Below are 21,832 nucleotides of genomic sequence, written 5' to 3' on the forward strand. Positions count from 1 at the left end.
GGAGGGGAGAAATCTAATGTGTAGATTCAATTACACCGCCATTTTATAAGTTAGTAAATTTTCGCGATAATATGCTCTATAGCTGGTAATAATATAGATACACTTATACATCTGCTCTTCAAAGGTTTCCAATTATGAACTCTTCGCGGTTCGATCTCAATGAAACATGAAATAATATTTACGTTGTATAAGTATTACAGGAGGTATATATGCGTAAATTTAATTGAAAACGCGCAAAAGCCTGTACACACACATACACACACACACACACACTATTATATATATATATAATAGTATAATACACAATATTATTTAGTGATTATTTTTTTTAATCACAGAACTGTCATTTTTGAACATTTTATTTTATGTTAATAAATTGAATTTATTACATCATTAAGTTTGTATAGTTATCATTTTTTTTTTTTTTTTTTTTTGAATTTCTTAAATCATCACCTTTTATTTTAATTTAATATTCTGAAGCGGAATTTTATTTGTACAGACAAATCTAATTTCGAACCGTGAACAAAACTTAAAATATTCTTAAGTACCTATTTAAATTTAAGACAAGAAGCGGAATAGTACACCGTAAGCTTGCTGGTTATCTAAACCTCGTGTCATTCCGTTCCGCTCGTCTATAAGACTGTAACGCTATTGTGCCTAATTGAACATTGGCTCGAAAATGTACGATTTTCATTTATTGAAATCATCTGACAATTATTTCTCGGTCGGGAACGATACGACATTCAAAAATGTCTATTGTCTCGTTTGAAATATTAAAAAATTTAAAAGTTTAAAAGACGATAACAAAAAGTAAAAAAAAAAATAAAAATATTTTTACCGAGAAAATGACAGTTTAGTGATGAAAAACCACACTGTGCATTATAATTATTAAATGTAAACGAGTGGAAAGTTTTGCTCGGGCTTACACCGCGGGGGCAGAGTACAACCAGGGAAAGTTGTACCGACTTAGGTGGTATTATTATTATTGTTATTGTTATTATGTAATCGGTATGTAATGTGCGTATCGCGTTATATTGGCTTACTCGCTGTATGTCCGAGAGGGTTCGTGTCTATGAGATTATATTGGACTTTCGCGTGAAAGTGCAAAAAAAAATCTGCTGCTGGATAAAGACATACACTCCCTCGTCCCTCGATCTCTTTTACCCCACCGGTCACCGTCCGAAGTGAGCGTGTAACGTACGGATAATAATAACGATATTGTACGGTTCAAATATTTTGTTTTTACGAGTCACAAAATTACGACCGAAATTTGGCGACCGTTGAACAACGGCGGCGGTGGCGGTGTCTACGGCGTAAAAAGAATTAACTAGGTCGGGTCAGATAATATATGTTGGGACCTGGCAATAACGTCGATTTCACGACCCGCTGGTCATGGCTGATATTGGATTTGGACGGCGGGGGTGGGCGTCGTACGCGTACACACGAGGAGGCGTTGGCACTCGGTTGCCCGAATTCTGCGAACCGTGTGATTTGGACTAGAAGCAGAGAGAGAATATAATAATAATAATAATAATAACAGAATATAATATAATATATATACGTCGTACAACATCAGTCGCACGCCGCCTTTAAACCAAGTAATTTCCGCGTGTGACGTGTGACATAATGTTTTTTTTTTCCCCAAAAATATTCGATAATTCGACGACGACGTGTGTCGGTCTTAGATTACGGTGCGGCCCGCGGTGTGAATGACCGACTTTCGCAGCGAAAACGCTGTAACGCCACTGTTGCATTGCACACCAAGTCTGGTAATTCGCATGGGCACACATCCGCGGAGGACGTTTTCGGATCGGACTTATTTTTCTGTTTCCCTCTAAAAACGTACAAAAAAAAAAAAAATAAAAAAAAAATAATAAAAAACATTTTTCTCTCCGACGCCCGCGGTCTATTCACAGAACTAGTATTTCGAGCTGGCTGAACACCGCGTGGATGCGCGTGACGACAGTACTTTTCTGGTGATTATCTCGGGTTAGCGCGAAATCAGGACGGTTCACGCGAAAAACGCCGAGCTAGATCGGCCATAGACGTGTGGGAGGCGTAAGTGGGCTGGGGAGAGGGAGGGAGGGGGATGGCAAAAAATGAAATCCCATCTCATCAAACTATCCTGTAGGTTTTGATACGCCTTATGTCTGTATATACATACGTATGTTGTACCTCGATAGATTTTTCGATAATAATAATTGTCACTCTATAGTCTACAGTCACACGACGAAGCCGTTGAACACGTATTTTGGGGGGAGGGGGTACTAAAAATCGTACAGACGTGTCGGCGTCTTGCTGTACCCAAGCGTGGGGTACTGACCACCACGTGTAGACCAGGCGTAACGCTACGCGGCAACCGTGGTATTGGTATATAAGTCAGTGGAGGTATATTATTATGTACTTATTATAAGAGGCACGTGCGATGATGATGATGACGGTGATGACGATTTCTCGTCCGAGCCGCTTGCCCGCTGCCGATCAGACGGTGGTGACGCGATCGTATTCGACGTAGTGCACTACGTCGTTGACCTTATGTCAGTAAACCACGTCGCGCCCGGACACGACGGCCTCCGTCTCGGCGGACTTGGCGGACATGCCCCGGCATCCGGCTGCGGCGGACGACGACGACGACGAACGGAACCGCCGGAACCACAGGACGGTGAGCCCCGACGACACGGCCACGATGACGATGGCCACGGTCAGCGCGATGCTGTACACCAGGTGCGTGTACAGCAGGTGCATGCAGTACGCGAACGATTCGTCGTAACCGGAAGGACAGTGTTCCACGCCGTCGCACCACAGCGACTCGTTGATGCACGCGTTCAGTTCTGGACACTGGCTGTGGCAGTACGGCCCGTCGGCTCGGATCCTGTTTGTCGGTTCCGGAAAAAAAAAGAAAAACAACACGAAACGGTATATTAACGGTACCTATATAGTATTATACATGGGCGTCACCAGCATAGGCGCAAATATCGGGGGGGGGGGGGGGGCTAAAACCCCCCTTTAATTTTTTTGCACGCCCCCCCCCCAAATATTAATGACTATCGTCTGTCAGTCAATATTATTGTTATGTATTATAATTTTAAGGTTTTTGGGATGGATTTTGACTTCAGCTAGCACCCCAAACTTCAAACATTATTTGCGCCTATGGTCCCCAGACATTTTTCTAGGGGAGAATAGGAGGGATTTATTTAAAAATAAATGATGATTTTTTTTTTTTTATACATTTTATTTATAGTATATTATTATGTTTCGTCATCATTACATTAAATTATTACGACTAGGAAAGTAACAAATTAGTAAATTAGTTAAAAGCAATTGACCGTAAAATCGTTACTGCTAATAATAATTATTCACCAGTGCCGAGACACATCATGAAACCGTGTTCGGTGCCGGGTGTTTTTTATGCGCTTTAAAAAATTATAAAAACGAATATATCTATAATTTATATACAACAATTCAGGGCCATAGTCAGAGCAATGCAAACGCGGTTTCTTTGCTCTGGTCCCAACACTTTTTGACATAATTATTATCATACTTAATAACTATGACTTATGAGTAATATACACAAACTATTGTTTTCAAAAATTAAAGTTTATTAAGTATTTTTTTTTAGTTTGATTTTAAATTAATCATGATTATTTAACATTTATAAAAAATTACAATAATTGAATTATGTTAAGTTCAAATACCTAGTAATTATTTGGTTATCGTGTGGAAAAAATAGAAACGCGGTATGTGTGTGATCGTATACACGCATATATTTATATTAGCATTTCTGTCTCATTAGTTTTACTAATATCTAAGTAATTGCCCAAAATTTAAAAATATTTTTAATTGGTCGTAATTTAAATTAAAATATTTAATAAAGCCTAAGAGTGACTACTCAGTTAATATTTATAATTTTACATGCGCGTTTCTATTATTGTTTCGTCGCAATCGTGTTTGCAGCAGGAAATTGTGCTATTATTTAAACATACTGTTTTGAATCTCGTTGTCGTATTGTATACACGATAAAAATAAAACTACATTTTTAAGCAAAATAAAAATTGTCACTTTGTGCCTCTTCGTGTACAGGAAATAGTAAAAACGATACGCATGGTACCACAATATTACATAAGGGTATACTGCAGACCTTGTTATATCCATAATGTACGAGTCAATCGCATTACACAAGTAGTAGATTTCTTTTTACGTTTTTGAGGTCGACTAAGTCTCTCTAAACCTCGTACTGTATATTATTGTAGATATAATACAATTTATTTTCTGTACTTTTACGAAATCAATACAGTACGCTGTACGTAAAATTACAGATAAAGAAAAAATACGAGACATGTATATACATGTCATATAGAGTCATTTAATTTTTGTTAAAACGGCAACCATATTCAGGTATCTATTAATTTGAACTTATATAATTAACAATCAAATCATACATTTTCAGTAATTTTATAGTATTTTGCGTTACATTTTTATAAAACATAACATTAACATTTTTGTTTAGTAATAATATTATAAAAACAAACGAAATATTATCGATCGCTTAACTGGGATATTTATTTATTTTTATTTTTTAAAAATCTCAGTTATGATACATTGCGGAAACACTTAATTATATTATAAAATATACATTTGAAAGGTATAAAATGCTTGCTGGAAACATTTTTTAACGACCTAGTCAAACGAGTCCCTAGGTCCCAATTAGAGTTGGTTTGTAATTCATGAGATATTTTGAAATTTTACACAACACTGGTTGCATATTTTACTATATTTATTACCTACGTAGTTTGGGTATTGTTTAGTGTATACAATTTCTTTAATTTTAAAATATTATATAAATATTTCAAATTCATGGAAAAATTAAACGATAAAAATTTTAAAATAATAGCCAGGGCCGGCGAGAGGGCGGGGCAGGTGAGGCCAGAGCCCCGGGGTCCGAGCCTCCAGGGGGCCCGTTGTCTGAGGTGTATTTTTTAGGCACAGTCGCTCAGGCCATATAGGTCCGGGTGGTCAATTTTACTAATTTTTAGAGTAGAAAAATTATTTTTATACAAATTATATGTTATATAATTTAGAATTACAAGTTAGGTCGTTTAATAAGAAAATCACAATGTATCACATAATATGTCTGATTAAATTTTTACATATTAGACATTAGTTGTAATGACGTATTTACATAATGTACATCGCATTCCGAGATTATTGTTATTTTCTTCAATATTAATAAGGATTATATATAAACCAAACATTATATATATTTTTTTTATTCATAATTCATTAAACTTAAATATTAAGTATAGCTACTGTAATAAAGTGTTATGTATATCTTTGTAAAATATGAAATAACTATAAGTAAAGAGGCCCGGAATTGATCAGCCCCGGGGTCCACAAAAGTTCTAGCCTGCCCTGATAACAGCTGTTATTTTTCCGAAACAGAATTTATGAACGATCAATTTGTAATATAAATTTTTATTCATAGTTCATATACACGTATTGAAATTACTTTTTTGTCAAATTAATTTTGTTTTAACAAAAATGCATAAATATGTATTTGTGAAAATAACTTTTGTTTTACTACTTCACTAGGTATTACCTTGTGTTGTTTTTGTGCCATAGCCCAGGCTTAGGACGTAAAATATAGTACAATAGCAATAAGTCGTTAGTTGTAATTTATTAATATTAATCTATATAGTTTAATGCGTGTTGGATCTTAAGTAGGAAATGCGTATTTTGTGGCAAACACGATAACAAATTAAGTTCTTAATCACTGTTTAATGACAACTATGATTAAGTATATTTAACTAATGCACGCAATTAGTTATGAGAGTACAAGAATTTAAAAATACCTGGATGAGAGTTGTATCCAAGAAACCGTGTACGAACCCGGATCGATTGGAATAAACTCGATGACGATGTCTCGTGAAGAATTCGACATGACGTCTCTGGTGTGCCATCCATCTGAAAACACCTGAACACACGGTGATCATACATTTTTGGTTCTCTCGGGCTTTGACAATAACATTATGATATCACACAGGGCACGACAGCGGGTTTTGAAAAATTAAAGAGCTCTGTGATCACACGTTGGAATAGATCAAATACAACGATCTGTCTCTCGAATAAAGTTCTTGTTCATATGAAGTTTAATACTATTAGTAGTCGTGAAAATTTTGCCTATATACCATAAATATTTGTCGTTACCGCGTCCAAATTCGTGTTGTGATAGGCGTACAATTATATTTTTGATTCAAATTCAATATTGCTGTCGGGAATAATACGTAAATAATAAAATTGGTTATTCGAGGGATTTTATTGCGCTTGTAATAATTTAATATCATATTTATTTTTTATTTTTAGATAAAATTTATGTACTTTGTCTGTAATTCTAGGTGCACGAACTTACATCAAAATTCGTCACAACTCATTGCCGCACTCTGTGTTATTTTTTTTTATACAATAATACGACAAGTATCGTAGAGTATTGTGTTAAAGTTTTAAATTTATGATTAATTTATGTCAAACCTCGACTGTGTAGTACGGATCCGGACAAATGACTGTGTGAACCGTGTCGCCGGCGTGCACTATAAACCGATTATTGGTCGGACAGTGTACGTGCTGTGTGTTGTTGGGCACCGCGTGCGACGAATCCGGCATCGCCAGTCCGGGCAATTTAGCGTACAGATAACTGTTGGTGTACTTCTGCTGGGTGAGTATGACAAAGTGAGATTCGCACGTGGTCTGAAACGAAACGATATTTTATAAATTTTGTTTGCTACGTTGTTTTGCCACGACAATTGACAAGCAACGCCGAACGAATTTAACTACATAAGTAGACAATATACTCGTAATGTATAAGCACAGGGTAGAAGGTTTATTATAAAGGTTAAATAATGCACTACAGTAACGTATCATCATCGGAGCTTACGTTGTGATGCGAGTGGAATGTAAAATGGCCGCCAGGCCCAGTCAGTAGATTGCTTTTCACCTCGCAACGTTTCGGCACCACCTCTCTCCTGACGAACTGCACGGCGGCCTCGAAGTAGTGAAGTCGGAAGTCTTCGGTAGAGTTCATGTTGGACACTTCCCACACCATCGAAGCCTTTGAGCCCAATGTGACGAATGAGTACGGCAACAGTGACGCGTTGGTTGAACACAAACAGTGTCTGGGCACTAGCATGGTCTTTGGGCCGTTTATCTCATCCAAAACGCTTAGAGACGATCCGATGTCGCCCACGCACTGTAAAGTACCTCGGTCTTTGTTCAAACGGCTATAACAGCTCCGGTCACCCGAGCCGATTTTCAGTATTGTCACCTTAGCCACATCACCTGGCTGTCCTTCTAGTCTGAATACGCAACTTTATAACAACATAAAAAAAAAAATTTTTAAAAATATGTCCCACATCGTTACAACATTGATGTTTTCGTATTTGCATCGATGAGGTATTTTCAATCGTTTAAGATCAATTAGAATATTTTTTTGTTGATTTTAAAATTCAAAATTTAACTAAAACGTACTTTATACTTACGTAAAATATAATCTATTTTATATATTAAGCAAAGTTTAGTTAAAAAAAAAAAAAAAAACCCGTGTAAAGACTACTAACAAGGTATTTTTGAATGATAATGGAATGCAAAATAAATATTTGCGACTTTAAGTTAAAGTACATAAGCGATAAGCACACTAACATTAGCGTGATGCAAATAATATGAATATACGATTACAGTTGTTCAAACAAGAGCGTACATTTATTTAAGTGATGCGTTTAGTATTTAAAATAAAATATAGTATAAATGATTATTATTCCCGTTTGGATAATTTTTGTAAGGGTCGTGAATTACTGTCTTTATTTTATACATAATATATCCGATAAATATTCCAAATGTCTGGGTGTATGGAATTTTAACGGCTATTAAAACATCTAAAGTTGATAACTTGAACAATAATACCTCTTGTCAGATGAATCAATAAATTTTCGAGTTTCAAATAATAGAAACCGGGGATAGATACTATTCGTATTGTTTGGAATTGAAAGATATAAGACTAACAACGATATATTTTAGGCATTGTTTATATTTAGGGTGGACGGGTGGTGTTATTGAATACAATTGCGCACCTAAGTATATTAAACGTGTACGTATATAGTATAGGGAACATTCATGCATAATTTATAGTACCTGAATGTAATATCGAGCAATTAAGTTTACCTTAAATTTTTATTGCCTCCTCTTCCGTAGAAAAATATGTTTTTCGGTGAACGGATAGCTATTGTACTAGAAGGCGAGTGTGTGGGCCTCCGGAAAATCCTGGAGCACATGCTTCCAGTGTCGGGCCACGAGCTTCCATCCTGGTGCAGGTCGACGAATTCGTAGAGAGCTTTAAACGATACCGGTCTGCGGAAAATAATGATCGCGTCAAAACGGTCGTTTATCTCCGCTATCACTTATACTGTACAAACACTAACACTACCACCACCACCACCTCCTTCACAACCACCACCACCACCTCCACAACCATCACCACCACCGCTGCGTATCGATCACGTAAGCTTTTACTACTAAAGTAAAATGTCTAAACCACTCATCAATCTAACGATAAAATCATAGTGTGTGCACTATAAACACATTTTGTTACGGTAAACGTCTTATACCTGAGAGCTGTGGCGTGTTGAATGTTCAACTGGACTGTAAGCGACCGGGACGTAGACAGAAAACTTTCGGATAGCGTGCACGGACGCTGTTGCCGGGTCAACAGGAAATGATCGCAAGACCTTGGCGTTTGTCCGGGACAGTAGTTGGCCAACAGGGTGCTGTTGTTGTGCTGGTACGCGGACGACGAGACGTTTCTCGAATCGCTAAACGACAGGACGTAATATTTATTAATCGATTTATTTGTTAGTATTGACGGGCATCTATCTCTTTATAAGACGTATAAAAATAAAACATGTATAGGGAAATGAAAAAATTTATGACTTCAATTTAAAAATGAATATTATATTATATTGTTACATATTATTATGTGTAAAATAGGCAGGTATGTATCACATGCAAAACACTTGTTGATAATATTATTATGTTACGATAAAGATGAAGGGTACTCGTCATGTATGGTTATATTGTTATGTATACGTGACTGCATGCAAGTCGTAAATGAGGTTTTAGAAAAAAGATACAATAATATCAAAATATTTTATCAAACCGTTCAACTCACCAAAACGGATGGCAAGAAAAGTTTCCGTCCCACACCATCAGGTTTGTCGTGCAGTCTCGGGTCTGAGGGCCCGTCACGTAGAACTTGAGTACGGATACCCATACTTTGTACCTGGGACCGGAGCCGGAATCACGATCTACCGGATATCCTGCAGCCGCAACACCAGTCGGAGTGGCTTGTAGGTGATACCAGCACGTCGTGTTCTCCGGCAAAGAGTGGTAAGGCGCGTGCAACCAACCGCGGCCAGTGTTCCGTATCCAGAATTCACACCGCTTATTCTTGGTGTACTTGATCGATTCGATTTCCACAAAGTGTACCTTAATGACAAAGTATTGCGTAAATTAAGTGCCAAACGATCATTCACGAAATGAAATTATATTTTAATTTTTACCAATTTTAATGAATTTTTATATTCTTAATTAATATGTATGCGCGCAGTAAAAATTATGATATGCTAATCATTTGTCTGATGTATTTATAAAAATATTTAAAATTTTAAATACAATTTTTTTTCATAATTTATAGCATATTTTCTTTGGCATACCGTTAATTTAGCGTGGTAATTAAAGCGCACGAAAATTAAGCGCAATAAATATAAAATTTAGAAATATATTTATATTATTTAATCGAAAGAATGTCCACACTATAATACATAACGCTATTGGTACAATAGCAGCAGTAATTATCATCTGTTTATACTTAGATAATCGAGATAATCTGATGTAACTGGCATAAAATAATTTAGTGTAATATCAACTGGGGTTAGTGTAGAACATCACCTGTAGAACTATATTACAGTATAAAAATCATAGTTTTTAAAAAGAGAATGTTTTTGCAATATATTATATATAACAAGTCAAAGAGGACAACAATTACTAGTATACAACAATACTTATTATAGTTATAGTTAGGACAGATGAAACGAAAACAAAATAATTTGGAGGTGTAATGAAAATCAAATGAAAATAGGACGGGTACGTTCATAAGATAAAAAAATTGTTTTAATCGTTTGAAAGAAGAAATAAGTATTGATAAGATAGCAATCGAACAGCTTATTGCTGGAGATGTACCACCTAAAAAATCGGAGTAAATTAATTTAGTATATTTTTTAGTAAACGTAATGCGTTGACTTGTCTTGTATGTTAATGTCATAGCGTTATAGTATCGTTCGCCGAGAACATCACTGCTGAATTATCGTGTGCTAAAATGACTGCGCTAAATTTTGACAGATCCGTTTTAATTTTTTCCTCAGTATTTATAAGTCTTTTATTTCGTGGATACTTGTTTAATTATTGTTATTCTATATTTCTATTTGCTCGCTTATTTCTTTAAGATACGCAATTATTTTGGACTGAATGCTGTCTGATATAAATGAATTAATGTTTGACTTTATACTTATCCTGGATTTTGTATTTTATTTAATATTGAAAATATATTTCCATGAGTAATGCAATTGCATTACAATTGCATTGCATTGTTCCGTTAATTTACATTTCATTGTTTATTAGACACATATCATAAAATTAATCAAGCTTTATATTGTTTGAAATCGATTTTCGATTATCTCATTTTTATAATGAATACTACCCATCAAATATTTATTTTCAAATGATTTAACTATAGGTAAACACAGATTTAGGTAATTATTTTTTTTTTTAGTTTCTAGTCTTGTTTTGATGAATACAATAAATTCTCGTTTTGTGTACTGCTCGTTCATCATAAAACCTACCTATTCTATTTTTAATCAGCAGTCTAGTACAATATTATCATCATGAATCATGATTAATTTATTTATCGTTATTGTCCTTTAGACACTTTTGTTAAACATTTTGAGCAAAGGTATTGATTTTGTAATATTGTGTATTATATAGACATATATTTTTTTTGTTATCGACCACTTTTTGGGATAGTAAAATATAGAGTGAATGTAACGAAATCTAAAGATTAAAAATTAATAAATTAACCTATGTACACATTTGAGAAAATTAAGTAAACAATGACTAGAAGTTTATGAAAAATAGTCATGATATTTATGATTAAATTTACATTTAATCGATTTATAAAATACACTTTGGTATTTTGTTTTATTTTAGAAACTATTATTGAAGTGTCCTTAAAGTATATTTATAATCGCTGCGGCGTAAATTAGGTGGTAAAAATATAGCACTTGCAACATCACATCTAAAATATGGTGGTACAAAAGTATGTTTTTGCACCACCAGAAAGCCATTGAAATACCTATGATATTATTTTTAATTTTGTAACTATCTTTTTTTGTATAGTATACATAAACAGGTAAAAAATTGTAATTTTTGTGCATGTACTAGACCTTATCAATTAAATTATTATTTAAAGAATTATATGGGAAAATATATAGTTCATTAGGAAAGATTTTACTTAGGAAGTTGGATTATTGGTGTGTCGGAAATTATAGATTGAGAATATATGCCTTTACACCACCAGAAATTGGGTTCAATTTACGCTATTGTTATAATGTATTATAATTTATTGTTATATATTTTGTATTATATACTTTAATTTCAATGATTAATCAATAGCATCGACGAATCTTTGTTATTAAAACTTAAACATTTACTTTGAATGGATACAATTACGTTTTAATTTTTTTAATTTCAAGATAAATCACACAGCGCAAGCGATATGTAAGATAAGTGTATTGTTTCAATTTGATAATAGAGTTTTATTCATTGAGATAAAACACAAAATCTAATTTTAAACTTTACAATCACCTTCTTGATACGTAAATTTCGAAAGACGACAACTGTGTTTACACAATGTAAAGACCTATCTTGGTTTTTTTGAATCCACATAATTTACTGTTCAAGCGTGAACTACGCTTGAAAGGTTTGTTTGTATTCCTATTTTTTTTTTTTTTTTTTGAAAAGTATTTTTATAATATGCCTTCAGGATTGAACCCTATCTCAAAAAGCAAGATAAAACATTTTGTGTTGTAAACGTTATCGCTTGGTCAAACATCTATTGAAATATCCTTAATTTGAATACACACTACAATATGTAAATATACTGCATATATTAACAGCGTACAGGATGTCTACAGATGAGTGGATATTGATTTTTATAATAAGTTAGCTTTTCCGTTTATATAAATATCTTAATGGAAAAGTTATCACGTGTTTTTATACAGTTCTTCGTGTTTATATTTTAAATAAAAATCATCATGTATTAAAGTGGTTTTAGTAAACACGATTTGTTGATGATAAAGTTCAATACAATTCTTAATTTAATGACAAAATATTGCAATAAAACTACATTTGTTGCTTATAACTGAAATTTTAGTTAAGTAGGTAGTAAAAATTTTACTTGACTATTATGGAAATTACGTATACTAAACAACAAAGATACAACCAGGTGAGCGAGGAAGTCGGGTGTTGAATCACTCTTTCCACCCTGAAAACTGTTTTTTATTCAATTTTCATTTTTCTATGTATAAAATACAATTTAATGGTATTGTACTGTTGAGTCTTAATACATAACCAGTGGTGGATCTAGGATTTTTTTATGGTGGGAGCTATTTTGTTAACAATAATAGTCTTAAATTACTTATCATGTACAATTTGTGCGTGATCACCGACCGGTGTTAGCTACTCCACGGTGCGGGGTGTGCGTTCTGGTAGCCCGTACCAAAAATTTACCACTCGGCGAATTATTAGTAATTTTTAATAAAAATACGCGAAACGGTGGGTGCTTCAGCTCCCAAGTACCCCCTCCCCTCCTAAATCCGCCACTGTACATAATTATCTGTTATCTATTTTGATTTGATATTGTATCGACGTCTTGATATAACTGTGATACTACTGTATTATGTATAGTAACCTAATACATAAGTTATAGTCCAGGGGTGGCCAACATGAATAGGTTCTCGGGCCACATAGAAAAATACCATAACACTAACAGCCAAAATGTTTATAGACACATTTTACATAATTTGATAATTTTTTATAATCTAATACCAAAAAAATTAAAATTTTTGATTTTATTAAATAAGATGTAAGCCGCATTTGACAATGACGAGAGCCATATGTGGCTCGCGAGTCGCAAGTTGACCACTTATGTTATAGTCAGTAACGGATCTAGGACATCTGACGCCCAAGGCTAATACAAATGCGGCGCTTTTACATGGATAGAGCTATGCAATGTGCTGAGTGTTAATAAAAGACAAAATGTTTAAATACAAAACAAAAACTATATTTTTATTTAAACCATTGTCATGAATTTTTTATGACAAAACCGTAATATTTAAATAAAACCGACCACCCAATAAGAACAAATGAACTATACAAAACATACTATAATATATCTGTATATCGTACATCGTACATCGTACTTCAATTTAACATTATAATAATATACAATCATCGTCAATCGTCGAATTAGGTAACCGATAAAGACTTAGTAACTATATTAAAAGGCGTTAATGCCGGACAAAAATATTTTAAAGATAAACATTGTAATATTATATTTTTAATAACCAATGCAGTGTAGTATTATTATTATTTTTTAATGGAATTTTGAAAATATCTCATAATTTATACATATTTTTTTTTTTATATATTTTATATTTATGGTTTTTTTTTTTTTAGTTTTTATAAACGCTTTTATACTAACAGTATATAAATACCTACTTTCCCTTCCCCATGAGACTCGACACTAATCATGGTAAGTACTAATCATAGTTTAAAATATATCGTGCTGACTGCTGACGTGTTATTAATCATTAACCCATATACCTAGTAGGTATATTATCTATTGATGTGCTAGACCTATAAACACAGCAAGTTGTACAATTTACCATTAATTATAGATAGTAGATATTACAAAATATGATAAAATTAATAATGCATCGGAAAATATTATAAAGTGTTTATTATTGTTATTTTTTTTTTATAAAATAATTAATAAATATGTATAATTCCTAATTTTTTATTATTGAAATTATTTCATCATTAATTCTTACTTGTTTTATGCGAAAATTAATTGTTTGAAATTGATAGTATGTGGCAGTGCTGGATTTAAATTATCTTACTAAAGATAATTTGTGGAATTATCCTTCTTTTATATCTAGATACCTTTTTATTTTATTTGGTGATAAAATATGAAAGTTCACTTAGAATAATACACAAAAATTCGTCCTTTCCTCTTATTTTTCGATGTTTTTGACATTTTTAGTAGGAGAAGTAATACGTGAATAAAGAATACTCGAGAACACTGCATTATATTGTTCATATAATATTTATTCTCCATTACATAATACATTAACTCATTCATATTGTCATTTGATGTATTTTAATATCATAATATCTTTAAAATACCGGGAAAACGATAATAATGATTGTGTATGGCAGGGACGGTAAAGCTTTTTTTATTATTAAGTAACTACCACCACGATTAATTTTTGTGTGCGTAGCCAAAAAATAAATTATAACACGATCGACGTTGAAATCGTTTGCGATCGACTGTTTGGCCGCCCTTGGTATACGGTGTATCTGAATAGTCTATCTAAAATGCCGCGTGACAATATTAAAATATAACAATTGTGTATTATTGAAATATTTCAAAGAATAAGTTTTAATAATAATAATTATGTAAGCTTATTATTACTCTTCAAAGAAACTTAGGTATATAAAAAGTCGAATAAGTAAATCAAAAAAAAAAATCATAATAATAAAATGTTTTTATAAAAAAGTATTATATTATTATTATTTATATAAAATTTGCACAAAAGATCATATTGTACGTAACCAATGAATCCTAAGTACATAATATTACTATTGTACTTGATATAAATATTTAAATAATGGCTTAAGAAATAAGCTCACACTATAATTAAAACTTAATTTTAATAATAAAATCATGGCATTTTAGAAAAATTGTGCGTTTCAAAAATAATTTATGATGTACCTACAGTGGCTAGAAATATAATCTTAAAACGAAATAAAACTGATTTTAACTCATAATATTAACGTTCTTTACGACAATGTGCGCATACTTAATATCTATTACATTAAAAAGTAATTTGAACGTTTTATTCATGCGCGAGAACAATATAATAATCGTGTGTTCAAGCTTATTAAATTATTCTAAGTTTGTGATGCACCGCCAGATGGACCTCTTATTTATGTTATGACACCTTGATAAAAACTAATTATAAGTTTATTATTCTAAATAAACTTTATGAGTTAAAGCGATTTTATAATTACATTATTGTTCTCAAATCTTAATACACAACAGACGTACAACTTCTGGTGTAGACAGTAAGGTATTGTAGTTTATATAATTATAAAACCAATACTTAGTATCGTTTACATTTATTAAAAACATTAATCCAATTTTGTTGTTATTTTATTTTTTTAAATATTTATTTTAATTGCACATTAATCGAAATCATTAGAAGTGTTTTCTCAGTTATTATTTCTCAATTAATTTTTTTTTAAATATATTTAACTTAAAGTTTAACCAAGGATTAAAATATTTTTTTACAAGAAATTCTATGTAATTATACGGTACGTAATTTAAATTCGTAAATTTTAATATAAATTCGGTTGATATGTAGTAATTTACAAAACATAAAATATATACGATTTATACGAGTATTGGATTTGTGTTTTATTGTTTAAAAAGTTTTGATTAAATTCATAAGAATTCAATCAGATAAGAAAAAGACAATTATATCAACTTTACTGCATTCATAACGTCCTATATTACACACTATATTAGACTTATTATGATGAAAAACTTCGTTATTGTAAATTTAAATGAAATGTTGGCACGAATAGGGTAAATCGGCTCAAATAAATTAAACAAATACCAACATTATTTCTAACTTTCAAATGACAATCGGAATTTATAATCACTTTTTGGTTTATTTTTGAGATTAGGTAAACAACTAAATTTATCATAAACATTGAAAGCATATTAATAATATTTATATGAAAAATATTAAATTTATATACCTATATAGATGGATGAGTTATCATTTTATAACGTGTATCTCGATAATAATATAAAATATAGACAAAAAACTATATATTTTATAGTATATAATATATATTACTATTATACTCAGAGCGGACTAAAAGGTTTGCCAGAAGTTACCGTTAATATCAAGTCTTAAAATATTATTAAAATACGTTCGACATTTCTACTTACTTGTACTTGAAGTTGAAATCCGTGTAATGGACCGAACGGATACATCAGAGTGCCATATGGTGACGTTGAAAACTGAACTAACAGCTCAGGCCCACTAGACGTAGTCACTGGCACTGTTTCTCCGGATCCGCAGAACCTCAATAAAATTGGATCTCTGGTCGTGTATCCGTCATAAACGGTTACAAAATCTGGTACATTGTCGCACTTGCTCCAGTCCTGAATAGATTTTATTTTCAACAAACGTGATATTATGTTTTTGGGCTGGGTACAGATATTTTGATTTTCTGACTTTCTGATTCTAACTGATCTTGGGCAATCATTACTAAGTATCACTACTTTTTATGTTAAGTACTTAACTTATAATTAATTTACAGTTAATTAAATACCTAATACTTTTTAGTTAACAACCATATTTTATATTTATGACTGAATTTAAGATTTTAGGTATCTAAATCTTAACCTTTAAGATACCTTAATTGAAAAAATAATAGTGAATATTTCAAAAACATAGGTATATATATATAATATATATTATTCATAAACTTTCCTAGAAATGAAAAATAATGAGTATTATTTTTTTAGTGAAAAAAATATTAGTAAAATCGAAATACTTCATAATTCTTCTGCACAATAATACATTTTATGATCTAGGTATTTCAAATTAATTTGTTAACAGTACATTATACCATGCGAAATGTTCAAAGTTTAATTTTTCAACAGTTTAGCATAAAGTTATTTATACAGAGTCATTTATTATTAAAAGGGTTCTATTGGGAAACAATCTTGTGTAGGTTCATTAATTGTTAAAACAATATTTTACTGGAAACTCTTTTGTACCACAAATTAAACGAATTAATTAATTGAAAACGTATTTAGTGGGAAAGTAATAAGGTCAGACATATAGTAGATAAAATTGAACACTTTTGTCAGAATTTAAAAATAAATCATCAACTTAAAATTTAATTTTATTTTTAAAATATTCTTTTATAAACCGAAGATGCATATATACGTGTTATTATATTCCACGAAAAGTTGAGAATATATTGTCCTTTATTTAGATTGAAAATTATTTGATATGCAGAGCTGTTGATCGTATATGTATAAGTTATTATAACGAATATTGAACACACTATCTACGTAGCGATTTAAAATAATATTTTGAGGGAGTTATGATGTAAATTCTTTCAATTTCCGATTGAATATCATACTACGGAGATATGATATTTAATATTTGTCGTTATTGATTTTTATACGACGAAAAATTCACAGTGAAACGATGTAATTTCCCAAACGTTATAATTATCTATTTGAATATAACAAAATATAATGTGAAATCGGTTGATTAATTTAGGAAGATATTAATAGATAATAAGCGGTTGTTATAAACTCTACAATGAACTTTCCACATCGTACAACTATTGTATTTATTTCAATGCGTGTAATAATTGTTCTTAACGAATTACGTTGAAAAATGTTTATAGTCAATTTCTTATCTTTTACTCATAGGACTGTTTTTTTGTTAGTGATCGTCACGCTAATTTGGCAGTATAATATAATCATACTTTAAATCGTATACAGAGATAATAAACTAGATTTATGATTGTTGTATGCTTACTCCTGAAATTAATGAAACCATTGTTTTCCGCTATCTCTGTGGAAATTAAAGTATTGTAAATTACGGATGTAATTTATGAAAATACTTATTTATACGTCTTTTCTTTCTTTCTTTCTTTTTTTTTTTTTTTTTTTTGATAATAGACTTATTGTAGAAAAGCCGAAATGTTCTGTGTTAAAACCTATAATTCCAATAAAAATAGCGGATTTTTGACTTCAACTATTATCATATTAAGTCAACAATCCAGTTTATTATCTATATCTGTGCTTGAGATACATACCAATAAGGTCATAATGTCTGTTGGATGGGAAGGGGTAAAGAGGAGAAAGATTTGGAAAAATAACTCGACACACTGTTCTGTGATTGACGGTAATTCACATACCTTCCGTTCGACGGGCTTTGGGTCGGCTCCTTCGGGATTCGTCCGGTCCGTCTTGATCGACACCAGGCGGCTGTACGGCTGCGTGATGGATATTAGCGCCTGGTGGCCGTACGGTATCGCGTGTTGACGGATCGCGTAGTAGCAAGTCAAGTTTCGGGGATAGAGCCCAGGGTAATTAGGCGACTGCAGCACGCACCTCTTCTTGTCGCAGTTGCTGAATATCCGCGAACAGTACGTACCCTCCATCAGTTCACCCATGTGAAACGATTCGTTTACTCCTGTGGCATACGAACGAGTGATATTAGGGAAAGGTTTAAGGGTAAAAAGCGGTAAATAATGCAATTAATCTGCACGTCAAAGGGTAATGCAATAAAAATTTAAGCCGATACGGAGACATCAGAGGCTGTATAGTTTCTAAAAAAAAAAAGCCAGTCGTCAGTCAACAAAGGCGTATTTATTTTTTTCCGCATAATTGACTGTGATATCATGTTATCCAATGGTTTCTGTTTAGTTTATGCAATGTACGGAAACCGTTGTCGGCCATCACTTACGCCTCTAAATTCTACACCGTTTAAGTGTTCTCCAATATTTCATAAGTCTAAATCGATTTATCGATTCCAGGAAAAATAAAATAAGTGATACGAAATAGGTTAGGTAATAATACTGTTTAGTTTTTATTTATCGCTAAATACAATTATCGGTGTATTACGACTTGTTCTTATATATTGTTATTTAACTAGGGTTCGCTGAAGTCTATATAATGTATATTTTAGAGTCTCTAAACTCGACCGAAAAGATGACGACCGTCATCTGAGCGAACTCCTGTCGTAAATAATATCTTTGTTGTATTGTTTTATGACCGTTTCATGTTGTTTGTCATTCCGTCATGAAAATCGCAAAGCGAACAGACAGTGCAGCAGATTTATGTGCCAAACCCAATATAACAGACAGTTTTAGTCGTCTTAATTTTATATAAATGTGTTTACAATGGGTAATGAGTGATTACTATTCAATGAAATATAGTACTATAATTTATAGGCGATTGGGTTTACACTTAATATATTGCTAAAAATAACATTTTTTTTTCTTTTTAAGAGTTAAAATCATTTTTTTTTATTGGTATTGTAATATCAATTATAAATAATGTGATTTTATTTAAAGTTTAACTATAGGTCTCATCGAAAGTTTTATTTTTCTAATGCATAGACATATAAATGTTCAGATTTCCCTTCTCAAACACAGACTGGTACTTATTTTTTTTTATAACACATCAAGTTGCTGTGAATAGTTATATCATATAAAACTAAATTTAAAAAAGTAAAAACTTATATTGAACTATTGAACAGTATCGATATAAAAGAGATTTCCGGAATATGGGCTAGGTACTTTATAGAAAAAAAGGTGTCGTGGTGATATTAAAAGAGGTATCTAAAGTAATTCTGAAAAAATATCAATTTTCATACCGGAAAACGGAAAACAGAACATAAAACATGTTCATTTATATTGATATGTATATAAACCCAAACAAAAAGAACATGTATTTTGATAAAATACTTTTTTGTTAAATAAACAATTTAAAAAAAAAAAGTCAATAAATAAAGTAAATACTTAATATAAACAATGTAGGTGTCAATGACCTAGTGATCGAGGTATGTTTCTTTAAATAAAAAGAAAGAAGTTCTAAGTTATAATTTTCTAACAATTAAATAACTATCACTGATTTTAATTTTAATTCTTCTGATTTATTATTAATAAATTAAAAATTACGCTGTGTGCATTTTAACTGGAGTAAATAATCTAAATGATCTACTGATATTTCAATAAAAGTTATAAACTAATATTTATGACTATTAAAAATACTTAAAACATGAAAAATAAATAAATAAGAGTGTCATATATTCAAATTTCAATAAATATCAATATTAATTAGGCTTAAATTTATATTAAACAAAAAAACCAACATATTTAAACAAATATTTATCCAAAAAAAACCTTTGGGGCAGTACCATATCAAGCTTAAAGCTATTATCGCAGACTACCGACAAAAAAGTAAATAACGAAAACTATATCTGGTATCTACATGGAGGTTCGGGGCGGGATTTTGTAGTATATATAATATATGTCACGAATAAAACCCTATAGCTTTATATTATGTGCTTCAGGTACACATATATTCATATTTCTGTTTGGTCTAATGCAGATAAGCATGTGCACAAAAATCTGCACCACTTTTAATTTAAATAAAACTTTTATACATGAAAAAAAAGGTTAATTTTAATCTACTTATCTTTAACATGATATAACCAATAATCGGATTATGATGTATACATTACAATATAAATTAAAACGAATTTAACCACGAAAAATGAACAAATCACAATTCGATCATTATTTTAAATTCAATTAAAATAATGTGATTCGTATTCATTTGGAGTAAAAAAAAATATTTTAAAGTCTACTCGATCAATTAAATTTTAACATATAAATATTAAACACTGTTCAAAATTAAGCAAAAATATTCGGATTGTTAAATTAATACATATTAACAGTGGCGGATTAAGCAATTTGCCGCTTACAAGCAGGGTATTTGCCGCCCTTTCATTTTATACTTTTTTTTAAAACAAAATACATATAGAAATACTTTGTTAGTTTAATAATTCTTTATTATATTAAATTTAATACAATCGTCAAATATTATATAATAAATTTATTAAAATATTTTTGTTCGGCTTTTTAGGTTAGCGAATGTTTCGATTAGGTCTTGAAAATCAATTGTCGACACTAATTCAGATTCGATGCAAAGAAGAGCCAAACTATTTAATATTTATTTTTGAAACGTTCATTGCGGATTATCTTACAATACACATTCCTATATTACCTAAATGCTACCTATATTAATATATTATAATATAATTTCGCACACTAAACACCACGGAGTTAGGTACAATAATACAAAAAAGAAATGCCTATTGGCGCACAAAAATAATACAACTGCGATTCGTGACTGTGATATCTCAAATAATTTTAAAACATCTAATATTATAAAAAAAAAACGTTGATTTGCGACTACGAATCGATCGATGGCGAAGTGGTACGAGGGCGATATTATATAATTGATATAACTTAATTAATATTATTTTATTCAAGCGTCGGCTGAGACACATTGTATTGTAAAATATTGTGCGGATGACGCCAATTTATTGGCAGGTTAACCTAACCGCAGTGAACGTGTCATCAAAAATTAAAAAAAAAATATATTTATTTTATAGAAATATAGAGTAAATTGTTTTTACCTGTTTTTAAATTTGTGAAAAAAGTATCGAGTTATCTTATTTTTTGAATAACCCTTTTCTCTTTTTCTTCATGCTTTTCTCGCAGCTTTTTGTATCTTGCACCACTTTTCCTTTTTCTACCATTACTCATTGTGATGTAATAA

At 31.4% G+C, this 21,832-nt stretch overlaps 1 protein-coding gene across 1 annotated transcript in view; it reads right to left on the bottom strand.

The window, feature by feature from the left end:
- Positions 1-2,466: 2,466 nt before the first annotated feature.
- The window catches only part of LOC112593989, a 50,747-nt gene continuing 31,381 nt past the window's right edge, over positions 2,467-21,832 (bottom strand). Inside the window, exons 4-12 of the mRNA XM_025338577.1 lie at positions 18,397-18,674; positions 16,400-16,615; positions 9,212-9,528; positions 8,652-8,855; positions 8,209-8,394; positions 6,929-7,358; positions 6,526-6,741; positions 5,850-5,971; positions 2,467-2,872 (exon numbers count right to left, since the gene is read on the bottom strand). Of these exons, the coding sequence (XP_025194362.1) occupies positions 2,539-2,872; positions 5,850-5,971; positions 6,526-6,741; positions 6,929-7,358; positions 8,209-8,394; positions 8,652-8,855; positions 9,212-9,528; positions 16,400-16,615; positions 18,397-18,674 (2,303 nt within the window). The 3' untranslated portion in view covers positions 2,467-2,538. The remainder of the gene's footprint in view (positions 2,873-5,849; positions 5,972-6,525; positions 6,742-6,928; positions 7,359-8,208; positions 8,395-8,651; positions 8,856-9,211; positions 9,529-16,399; positions 16,616-18,396; positions 18,675-21,832) is intronic.

Source organism: Melanaphis sacchari, unplaced genomic scaffold (assembly GCF_002803265.2).
Source record: "Melanaphis sacchari strain LSU unplaced genomic scaffold, SCAv2.0 Contig21_pilon_pilon, whole genome shotgun sequence".
Taxonomy (NCBI): Eukaryota; Metazoa; Arthropoda; class Insecta; order Hemiptera; family Aphididae; genus Melanaphis; species Melanaphis sacchari.